Source organism: Populus euphratica, unplaced genomic scaffold, assembly GCF_000495115.2.
Source record: "Populus euphratica unplaced genomic scaffold, PopEup_1.0 scaffold46.1, whole genome shotgun sequence".
NCBI classification, from domain to species: Eukaryota; Viridiplantae; Streptophyta; class Magnoliopsida; order Malpighiales; family Salicaceae; genus Populus; species Populus euphratica.
In genome coordinates, this window is record NW_011499852.1 from 1594509 (window position 1) to 1606683 (window position 12175).

At 33.7% G+C, this 12175-nt stretch overlaps 1 protein-coding gene across 1 annotated transcript; it reads right to left on the reverse strand.

The window, feature by feature from the left end:
* Positions 1–2147: 2147 nt before the first annotated feature.
* On the reverse strand, positions 2148–9790 carry LOC105121827 (RING finger and transmembrane domain-containing protein 2-like). The gene is made up of 9 exons (XM_011020643.1): positions 9312–9790; positions 8518–9240; positions 6100–6176; positions 5806–5974; positions 5361–5449; positions 4273–4437; positions 4036–4113; positions 2772–2875; positions 2148–2634 (listed from the first exon to the last, which is right to left on the reverse strand). Exons 2-9 carry the CDS (start codon positions 9212–9214, stop codon positions 2529–2531), a joined length of 1485 nt encoding a protein of 494 aa, XP_011018945.1. The 5' UTR covers positions 9215–9240; positions 9312–9790; the 3' UTR covers positions 2148–2528.
* Between the last annotated feature and the right edge of the window lie 2385 nt (positions 9791–12175).

Here is a 12175-nt window from a genome sequence, read left to right on the forward strand (position 1 = left end):
CTCTCGGCAGGTCAGCAATAATTTAGTGCCCTGTCCCCGCGCGTACGAATGTCCACGGCTTGTACATGGAATGAGCTCCCCCCTCACGTGCAACGCCGGCTTTGTCAATTCACAGGTTTTGATCTAATCAATCGAGTTAGCTAGTATGCCTTCAATGTTGTTGTGTTATATTTATACAGTGATGTCTACATTTTATTTTAATCAAACTTAATTTTAATTAAATCATGTTGTTCCTTCTAACTCGATTTGATCACATTAATTTAATTCCCACATGATTTAAAATTATACTTTAAATTGATTTTGGTGAGAAAAAAATAATTATAATGATAATAGCACATTGAAACTTTAGTCAATTTCATTAATCGCATACTTCAAATTTTAAATTCACAATCAAAATTATTCTTATTGCTAAGAATCACATAAATAATGTTGCAAATATTTTTTAATTTGTTTTTTTACATGATACATGGTGAAGTATTGGTAAAATAACTAGTTAAAAAAACTAAATTCCCTTGGAAAACACTAGAGCTCCAAACTTAAAATTATTATTTATTGTAACGTGTTTTTCCCTCTCCACTCAACAAAACTTAATATTAGCTTTTAAAAGTTTACATGGTTTATTTGTTATTATTAAATAACAAGTCTCTTTCCTTCTTAATTATATAATGAAATGATCAAAATACTTTTAAAAATTTGTTATTTGTTATTATCTAGAGGAATTTTTTTTATATTTACAATGGTATTTTTGTTATTATAATATCAACTAAGGGATAATTTAGCATTTGATCAAATATAAAAAATAATAAATAATTAAAATGCATAATAAAATAACAAAAATACTCTTAAAAGTAAAAAATTTAAACTTTCATAATTGTTTTTGAGTTATTATTAAGTCAGTTCAAGGAAAATTTAGTATTTAAATAAATAAAATTTAAAAAAAAAACACATGAAGGGCAACCATATTTTGTTTATCCTAATCAATTTTCTTTTTAAAATTTGATCTATCTATCTATCTATCTATCTATCTATCTATCTATCTATCTATCTATCTATCTATCTATCTATCTATCTATCTATCTATCTTTATTATTATTATTATTTTAATTAAAATAAAATTAACTTCTCTAATTCATCGGGTGTATAAACCTAGCCTCAATTTTTTCTTTATTTTTAAAAACACTTACAGTACCTGAAAATAATTTTTATATATATAAAAAAAATAATCTAGCTCTGCAGTAATGCAAGATGAGGTTACAAGCAAGCCAGTATCTCATGCTCCCTTCTCCTATCTTCAGTCCAAGTTGGAAGTAGAGTTTCCCCCCCATGGACAACCAACAAAGAGTAGACCAGCTCATCTATATACAATGCTATCCTAATGTCCAAAGCCCGTTAAGTTTAACATCTCTGGGAAAGACTTCTTTTATAAATATAATTGTATAAACATATGCTGTATATATTGAAAACTCACCGTATTATTTCATAATAGAGACTGCTACTGCGTAATTAATTCTTTTATTCATTCTCTTGTTTGATTTTCCAGTTTAACACCGATTGCCAACCCTTTTTTTTTTTTTTTCCTTTAGCGATCACCTGGAAAAAAAAACTCTTTTACACGCTTTACCTTAAACAAATATGGAGTTGGTTTTGAGAGTATTGGAATAGCTTCACAGATTGCCTTGCGTAGAACCAACCATTGAAGTTTCCTTGCAATCATCGACATACCCTTGCTTTCTTATTATCCCAGAATTTCTGATTGTCTTTTGCACTAACCAGAACTTGCCTTCTAATACTAGTTCATGAAGTAATGTTTGCGGCAACCACCTCCAACAAGTCTAGACCGACTCATAGACTCATTTCATCCTCCAAAGGGGCATGGCAGCATGCACCAGTTACGCAGGGATTCAATTTTTGCCAGAACTGCAAGGCAGCTTTTACAGACTTGAAAGAATACCATAAATTAAGCATTAAGAAAAAAAAATAGAGAGAGAGATATTACTTTCACTTCTTGCACAGTCGCGGCTGCTGACTGGCAGGACACGAGATAGAGATGGTGCAAGGCCAACGCAGGCCGCCACCACGAAGCAGGAAGCTAAACACTCCAAGCTACACACCAACCAGGTTGCTATGTTTAGAAACAAGCCAAGCGCTCCAAATAGCAAACGCATCCATCCATTTCTTGAGAATTAAGGGTATATACAATTTTCAGAAAATAACAAGGTAAACTTTCATTGACAACAAATGAAAAGGATATATATATATATATATATATATAGTTAATCATTTGAGGAACTGTCTTCAAAAGCCATTAGATACATTCATCCTTCCCCGATACAACAAAACGGGCAGCCAATTCAAGTTCCACTAATCTTTGGTTTGATTTTCTTGGGTAAGTAACCACTGAACAAGCCAGAGCCAAATACAGTCACATATACGTGTATGGGTGAGATGATGATCCGGAAAAGGCAGTTTTCAGTATGTGTTTGGAGCTCCCAAGCAGAAAAACTCGCTGGTCTCTACAGTAGACACCTCTAGAATATCTGGAATAATAAACTAGTTGAGCCATCACTGAACGATCTGAGATCTGCAGGTTTGACCAAAGCCCTGCACAAGGGGCACGTCCCTTCCCTCTCAAACCTGTAAACCGACTCTCAGTTCAGATAAAACACAAATGAATTAACTACTGCTGGCTAACTGATTTCAGCAAGAGCAAATTATGTTCAAATAACAAACAGAAAATGAAATGCTGGTTGTATTAGGTCATATAAACTGACCATTCTGATACACAATCCTCACAAAATATGTGTTTACATCGAAGTAGTATAGGAGCGTGCATCTTTTCCTGGCATATGGCACACAGATCTCCTGCTGCAGTGACCTGCATTACAGCATTGATGACTTAGAATGCATGGAAAACTATCCCATGTACTAGTCAAGAACCACTAATGAAATCTAGAGAGAGTGAGAGCTGAACATGTCGAAGTTTGCACACAATGAGTCAGAGACCAATCGTTGAACAATTTTCTACACGACATCTCATTGCACATACGAGAAAAGAAGGATCATGAAAGATTAAAAAAATGTGCACACAGTAAGTTAAAGAGCAATTATTTTGTTAACGCCACAAAATAATCACAAATCCATTGTATTAATCTGAGGAAATGATGAACACAATATATAGAATTATTCATCTCAAAGCTATCATTGGATCATAAAGCAGGTTAGCTATTGTATAAAAAGGCTTCAACTATTTGCAATCAAACAGCTAGGAAAAGTGAGAAAGCTCCTGTTTTCAGCTTATTCCTCCCCGACATGCAGTGGCAGAGCTAAGAGTTTTTCTATGGGAGGGAAAATAAATTAAAAGAAAAAAGAAAAGAAAAGAAAAGAAAAGAAAAGAAAAGAGACGTCTACCAGGCCTTGTAAAAATAGAATTATAATTATGTGCATAAAAGGAAAACCTGTAAATCCCTAAACAATTTTATGAAAAGGCATAAAAAAATAACATGTAGGACATAAAATCAAACTATCTTAGGTTTTGGGTGAAAGAGAATAATTATATATTTCATGTTCTTGGCTTTAATTAAACAATTAGTAAATGGGACTCAACTATGCACAAAAAGTGTACAATATAACTATAAGAGATCAAGGAAAAGGGAGTAGGGGGATGGTAGGTATCATTCAAATGAAGAGGGGCGGAGTATTGGTGATGTGGCATTTTATTAATGGAAATATTGAAATTGCAAGACTTTTTAGTGTCTTAGTTAATTACCCTTGTCTTAGGCTGATCCATCGATGCACTTTCTATTGATGGCTCTCTCTGCTTTTTTTTTTTTTTTTTTTTGCTTTCCATTTTGCCATAGTATAAACATGGGTTCTTTATTTCATCAAAACATAAATGAGTGAGACTATTTACTATATCTTTGGGTCCTATGAAATCCCCCAAAAGAAGGAAACCAAATAACTGCAGATTTACACCTAGTTATGTGCAAATGTTCCAAGTGGGGCCCTGATCTAAGAGAAAAGAGAAATCAACAGTACCTGCTCTGATGTTGCATATGCCCCATAGTGCACCTCTTTACGTGATAATGCCTTCAAAGCAGCACAGAAAGATTGTACCTGCAATTAACCAACCAAAATGAGAGTGATTGAAGAAATGATAACACAGGCTAAGAAGGGACAGGCCATTCAGCTTGCTCAATACTTTCCTAACCAAATGTAGGCAAAAGGAGGCAACAGATGCAGGAAACAAAAACAATAAAATCAAGATACTTATACCTTCTCAACAACAGATGTGAGCTTGAAAGTTAGATACAACCCAGTCATGAGTGACGAAAAGAGGCTGCCATATTCTTTGTTCAAAAAGAAACGATACCAGACTGGTGTAGGCAACAAGGCACGGTACAGCAGCATCAGGTACTCAACCAAAGTAAGCATTTGACCCTAGAAAAAAATTACCATGGTTAGAAAATAAGGTAAAATAATAAATGCTCAGGTATATGCCAAAAACTTCTTGAAGAGAATGACAGAAAGAAAGTTGATTGAGACCTCTGTCCGATTAGTAGACATGCCAAACCCCAACCAGCTTCAATATTCAGATCTTTTTAAAAGAAATCAAAACTACCTCCATCCGATTAGTAGACATGCCAAACCCCAACCAGCTTCAATATTCAGATCTTTTTGAAAGAATCAAAACTGGCATGGAGAAATTTCTTACATATTCTTGGCATAATAATGGTTGTTGCATTATTTTATTAATGGTTAAGATTTTCAGATTTCGAAGAGTTTAATGAGTCTAAGACACCGTTTGATAAATCAAACATAACTTTTAATCCAACCTTCGAACTGAAATTTTAACAAAAGATTTTGAAGGCCCTGTTTCTTGCAAGGTTAATATTTCATGATGATTGGAGATCGAGAAGGGCTTTAAATAAGGATTGGAAGTTACCACGTGGGATTGTCTCTATTTACCTTGTATTTGGATTCTTTGTCCTATTTAGATCGAGACTTTTAATTTAACTAGCACTTCAATATTTAAAAATCCTAATGCTAGATGGATTCATAAGTTTTAATTAGTAATCTTACCTATAAAAGATTTTAGTTTTAATTAGGAATCATTTCCCATAACAAGTTTTAATTAGGAATCATTTCCCATAAAAGATTTTGGGAATAATACAAATAGGAGTGTCTGGTTTATTTTGATAAGAAAACTATTATTTAGATTTTAATAAAACATCAGTGAGTTTTTTCTAAATTTCTCTACAACTTAGGTCTGTAACCTTAGGGCTTGAGAACCCTAGCTTCTATCAATTTTATACGCTGCATCAAAAACCCAAACCGAACATACATTCTATATGATATCTCACCTGTTTACGATAATTTCGGCCTCTACTGTTCTTGTAAGAAATTAACAGAATACATTTGAATACCATTGCTGCCTGTCGGACCAAAGTATCTGGAAAAGAAAAACAATAAGAGCCCTCTAAAAAGAAGAAAATAATTGCACACTAATTAAAGGGGTTCAAAACATTCCATCCGCATATGAGAACATAATAGGAAACTGCACGTAATTAAGGGGAAAAACTTTTGAGGAAGTCATGAGAAATAATTGATATTCCCAAGGGCTGAGAGAGGTCCTCTGCATGTAGGTGTTTTTCTACATATTCCGTGCAAAAATTAACAAATGCATGAGGTATAAGATAAAGTGCCATCACTACATTTTTAGGCTTCTTGAAACATTACAGCATAAAGTGCATCTTTAGTCAATCAGAAGTAGAGAGATATGTCAATAACTTGCAAACAGTAACTTACCATTCACCATGATGATGAAAATAGCATGCCAGAAAGGAGGAATAGACTTAGGAGGAAGCATGATTAATGGGTACAGAAGATCATCATTTTGATACCACCAGTAAACACCAACCACATGAATCGTGAATGCAAGAGCGATGCCAACAAGCATAGAGACTTTCCTCTCACCCTGCAGAGGCCAACAGTTGCTAAGCTCAAAAATCATAATCTAATCCAACTAAGAGATGCTCAAATTCTCACTAAGCACAAGTCCCTATAGAAAAGCTCAGAAAATGTTCAGCAAGAATTAAGTACCTTCAGAGCTGTTTGTTTTCGTAGAATATCATTAGACTTGAACATGACAACAGCAATCCAAATTGTAACAAAGAAACCTGCAAGTCCGTGTATATAGAGCAATGTCACAAAAAATTTAAAAATTAAAAGTAAAAAGTAAAAACTTAAGGAAAAAAGACTAGAATTCAACATGCTCAAAATTCTGTAAGAATTTTTTCCTCTAAAAAAAATTCAAGAGACAAACAACTAGTGATGTGATTAGCGAGCAGCAATCCATATTCTTTGGTTTTGGTCTTCTGTGAATGAAAATTTTATTTTCCTTTTTCCTACCATAAGAAATCATGAAAAAATATGCCAGTTTAAACTTATTATTGAATTGGGCAATGAACAGGTAATAGACAGATTTTTGTTTTGTGGTGGAAAAACCTACTTCAAGAACGTTCATTTCTCAAGAGCACTCCAAATTCAACCATGGTTTTAAGTGTTGGATTATCTTCCTCTTATTTTAAATCCCTGGATTTTGTGTCGTGTCCTATTAATCTTCAATCCCCCTCCTCTTGTTCTTACTTTCTATAATTCTTTGTTTGGTTAAAAAAAGTTCTGGAGTCAGATCATCTGCCTAATCTAGAGGATCTTGAAACAAAAAAGCACCAATCCGCCCTACAAGTACAAGGAACAGTTGGAGAAAAATGGATGGTGACATTCAAGATGAAAGGAATAGGATATAGTTAAAGAAAAAAAAAAACAATATTCACATGCATTTACACACAGAATGAAGGAGAGGCTGTTGTTAGAATATCAAGGGTGACAAGAATTGAGATGGTGGTCATTCTATAAATCAACAATGAATTACTCTAAAGCATAACAAACTAGCAAGTTCGCACCATAGACATTTCTTCTCTAGTTAAAATCTTCAGTCTTAATGCCTGAGAAGTATGAAACACGAGACAGTAAAGAGTTCAGTTGAAGAGGATTGAGATTTATTCAACTGAGATGTAATTAGATTGAAACAAAAAATGAGGTTTGCAACATTGATGCAGCTTTTTGCTTCCTGGAGATCATTCCTGTCCTTTTGTTCTTTGCTTTAAAGAACTTTCTTAAAATAACGTTATTTAAAAACTAAATACCCAAGCAATTGGTAAAGCTGACCATCCCAACAAAAAACCCTGATTAATTTACATTCCATCTCTGATGAAAGTATGCAGCCTAAACAAATTATCTATTCACTGAAAGCTGTAGAAAAAAACATACCATGATCCCAATTCAAATCACTAAAACAAAATATGGTTCACCTGCATGCTTCACGTGTTCAGTAACCGTAATTTGTACGAGATTTTAGGGAATCCAAAGCTGTTCATGTTGAAAACACCACAATATCAACCCAAGAAGAATCCACCCAATATCATAGAAATGTAATCTAATCCAGCTCCATGAAATGATAAATCTAAAGCTCCAACTACGAAGGTCAATTCTTTACGATCTCTCTCTGTCAACCATATTTTAATATTTGACTTTCTTCCTCCCACTCCTAGTCTTTGTACTCAAGTTTTTCTTCCCTTCTCCCATCCTCTCCTCTCACAATGACTTCCTATAATTCTTCATTGGGTTAACACTAGGTAATGGATAGGATCAGCTACCTAATCCAATCATCACCTCGAGACAGCTAAAAGCCAATTGCATACAAAGGACCAGGGCAAATTGGAGAAAGAAATTTGAAATGAAAAGAACATACAAAATTTGGTAAGCCAAATGAATCTATTTGACCTCATAGCAAGATTCACAAATATGCAAATTTAGATTTCAGCATCTGGTGAGAGTGTGTGAAAGCATTTTGTGAGGAGCAGTAATGACAAGGATGAAAAACGAGGTTATTTTGTACATGGATAATAGATCCCTCTGAAGAGCAAGATACTGACAGGGCAGTGCAATAGAAATGTTCCTCTCTAGTTAAAAGATTCATCATAAATTACATGAGAATGTAACAAGGAGGAATTCAGTGGAAAAGAGTTGAGTCATAATCAGAAACAAAAAGAGTAGTTAGCAACACCCAGGCAGTAATGGCAAGCAAAACAAAATAAATAACCTCCAGAAAACCACCAGTGCTGTTTTTTTATTTGCTTCATAAGAACTCGCTCAAACACATGATGCTTGACCAGGAAACCATTTGCAAGCTACTCATCCCTCCAAAATAACCATAGACTAATATCCTCCCATCTTAGTGGAAGTCTTCCAGTACATAAACAATATATCTATTCACTAACAGTTTTTGCCAAGAATATGTTAGGAATTGTTATCCAAAATATGGTTCCTCCACATGCTTCAAGCGTCCAGTTTTTTGTACATTATTGAATTCCAGCTCTAGAAATTTTAAATAATAATAATAATAATAAAAGGCCAAAGCAGTGATTTTAAGATAATAAAGCAATATAAAAAAAACACCTTGCAAATGCTGGCGAATGAAGCCAACCAATAGAAGCAAAGACAAAGGAAGCACTTGCTCAATCCACCTGGCAGCTTGCTGGATATCATATCTCTGGTATGTTGAATCCCTCCCATTACCCCCAGCCCCATCAGCAGCTTCCCCATCCCCATCCCCACCCACACTCGAACTCCGATGACTACCGGCACCACCAGTGGCATCTCCCCCTCCTCCTTCATGATCACTTCTCAAATCACCCTGAAGAACATCTGCGCCCATCGTTTGCTGCTGTCCCAACACCTCATTCTGCCCTGCACCAACTTGCCCCACAACCAATCCACCAGAACCATCCCTGTCATGTTCATGTTCCCCCGACCCAATTATCCTAATCGCAATCTCCCCATTATTAGAGACCACCGCAGCCGACGAACCATCAAGTCTAGTAGAACCAAGTCCTCCTCCACCAGGAATCAAAGACTCTGTTTCTTGGTGAGATGAACGAGTAGTTCTTAACAGACCAGAATACTCTAATAAAAGAGAAATAGGCGCTTGAAGAATACTCGAAGCTGATAGCATTCCATATCTCCTCGACGAAGAAGGTGAAGAATTGTTACTGCTATTACTATTTCCTCCGCCTCTGCCTCTGTACGGATCAGAAATATTCCCTGACCCTTCCATTATCGCATCAGCAGTAGATGATGCCCTAGCCCTAACCATCACATATATTTTATATTATTATCACCCTGTCAAGTTAAGAAATTAAAAACAAAAATTGATAGAAATTGTAGAGAAGAGGAAAAAGGAATAACACTACCTACGAAAGCGAAACTCCGTCGAGGAAGAGAAAAGGGGGTTAGAAATAAGGAGGATATGAGATTCGAGGTGGCATTCGAGAAACCCTAACCCTAATAAATATGGGGGATTGAAGGGAGGCCAATGAACGAAGAGAAAAGGAAAAGGTCAACGACAAAGAAAGCGTCGTAACTTGACTATTGTATCGCCATTAAAGGGAGAATCGATCAAACAATCAATCGGATTTTTCTTCTTCTTCTTTATATGGAACAAAATTGAATAAACAAAAAGAAAGTAGGTTTTTAATTTATTTATTTTCCCTCTTCCTCCCTTCTCTTGTTTCTTTCTCTATGTTGATGGTGATGAATGCACAGAGAGGAGTGAGGGAGAGGGAGAGGGAGAGAGAAAATGGAGAAGGGCAAATACGACAAAGGAATTGTTGCTGATAGCTAAGGGAGGAGTAGGGCTGGTCTTTCCTTTCATTTTCTATGCACATGATAATAATTTGATTATTGTTCAGTGTGTTAGGTAATGTGACGTTGTTGTAGTTATAATTTAAAAAAAAAGTTATAAAAGTTATTTTTTAAAAAAATTAATTTGAAAAAATATATATTTAATTAAAATTATAGTTAAAATTAAGATTGAATAGAAAATATTTTAATATATTTTACTTTTCAAATTAAGATTATAAAATAACTAATATATACACATAAAGTATTGTTTATTTCACGATGGAAATTGTTAACTACTGTTGTTCATCATGAAATAAACAATACTTTATATATTATATATTTTTTATTATTTTATTAAATTATTTATAATTTTATCATGTATAAAATACATCTAACAAAAACTATAGTTTCTAAGGCTTCCTGATCATCATGAAATAAACAATACTTTATATATTATATATTTTTTATTATTTTATTAAATTATTTATAATTTTATCATGTATAAAATACATCTAACAAAAACTATAGTTTCTAAGGCTTCCTGAACATGCAACAACATTAAGTAAAATATCATCAGAAACAAAATTATGATTGCGATCAAATTCTACAAATGTTACGTCATCATGCGATCTCCTTCTAATATAATTATGTAGTGTCTTTGAATAATGTTAAACACTAGTTTCTCAAATAAAATATGAAAAATATTTTTGGATTTTTTTATTTACTGGATCGGCCCTAGACATTGAGCATTTAGGTTTGGGTCGGACCCAATCCAGTCATGAACAGTAGAGAAGCTCTCTCACTATTCACATGAACAGTGGAGCACGCAGAAGATGAAAGGGAAAGAGAAAGGGAAGAGAAAGAGAAGTGGCTAGCAGTGAAAATGACGAAGGTCAGTGGTGAATTGAGAGAGTTATTACTCATTGTGCTCTATTTCTAGTCTTATTCTTCAAACAGTAGTGAATGCAGAATACAAAGTAAAAGGAGAAGGAGAAGGCGAAAAGGAAAAGAAAGAGCAGCGGCTGACAGTGAAAATGGCGAAGGGCGGTGGTGAGCTGCTCTTCACTGTTCACATGAACAGAGAAGAATGCAGAAGATGAAGGAGAAAACAAAGGGTAAGAGAAGGAGAGCGAGAAGGGAAAGAGGAAAAGAAAAGGCAGTGGTTAGTAGTGAGCTGAGGGAGGTGCTCTTCATTATATTCTGTTTATGTTCCAATCATAGCCTTCTTTTTTTTTCTTTTTCTTCTTCGGCGCCTCTGTAAAATACTGTGTTTATAAACATAGTTACAATAAACAGGAAACATAGCATTACAAAAGGCATGTAGTTTCTATTTAAACAAAACTAATTTTTAAACGCAGATAATGGTGGGGCCCATGTATGAAAATTGCAACTCGTTTTGTAACCAAATGATATATTGCAACTGTTAAATAAAAATATAACTACAAACGCTGAGTCAAACAAGATTGTAATAAGGTGTCCACTTCATGATATATTTCCTCAGCGGATAGTCATGGGTCAGAACATATTTCTTTTCACTAAAAACATTTAAACATTGCTAGTATATTTTCTTACAACAAAAACTAACACACACACACACGTGTGTGTACATGTCATTAATAAATATTAAAAAAGAAATCTTCATGCTGACTAAAAACTAATCGCTAAAGTTAAGATATACATTGTAACAACCCTAAAATTTTCCAGCAATATATTTTAAAAATTCATGATTTTTTTTCAAAATTTTTTGGCAAGGCTTCCCCTAATTTAGCCTATTCCAAGTTATCGACAAAATAACATTAGTCCCTAATTAACCATTTCCACAATCCAATATTCTTATTACACTCCAACATGTCTTAATCAACAATATTTCACTTTCTCTAACATGTCAACTCAATGAATAATTATTTTACTAAAATAAAAAAAGAATTATCTTAACCATAATACACAAACCATAGATTATAGTTCTAATATACTTCCTTCAGTCATATATAATCTTTTTATCACAAATGATATTATATATATATGTGTGTGTGTGTGTGTGTGTATCACCATTATAATTAGAAAATATTTACATAACAAAGTACAAGTTAAATAAGCTAATCTATTTAAATTTATACATACCCAACATTATAATCTTTAAAATATACAAATAAATATGTTATTATTAACAATTTACATATCCAAGAGATTTACCGCTAAAAAAAAAAAAAACTCTAAAACTAGTAGAAGGAGTGATATTGAGATGAACCAGCATAATAATTTAAGAGATAATCATTGTCAATTAGAGCATTTACATTTGCATTAACACACACACACACATATATATATATATATGTTACTCATAAAAACTTTCACATTTATTATCATCTTCCAAGTAATATTCATAAATCAATAATTCAAAATTTAAATTTATCCACATCATAGAACTTTAGTT

Coding starts and splice junctions, on each gene's coding strand:
- LOC105121827 (XM_011020643.1), bottom strand. CDS start 9,214: ATGGTTAGGGCTAGGGCATCATCTACTGCTGATGCGATAATGGAAGGG. Junction 6,177..8,517: donor CATTCGCCAGCATTTGCAAG/GTGTTTTTTTTA, acceptor ACGGACTTGCAG/GTTTCTTTGTTACAATTTGG. Junction 4,114..4,272: donor TCACATCTGTTGTTGAGAAG/GTATAAGTATCT, acceptor GGTTAATTGCAG/GTACAATCTTTCTGTGCTGC.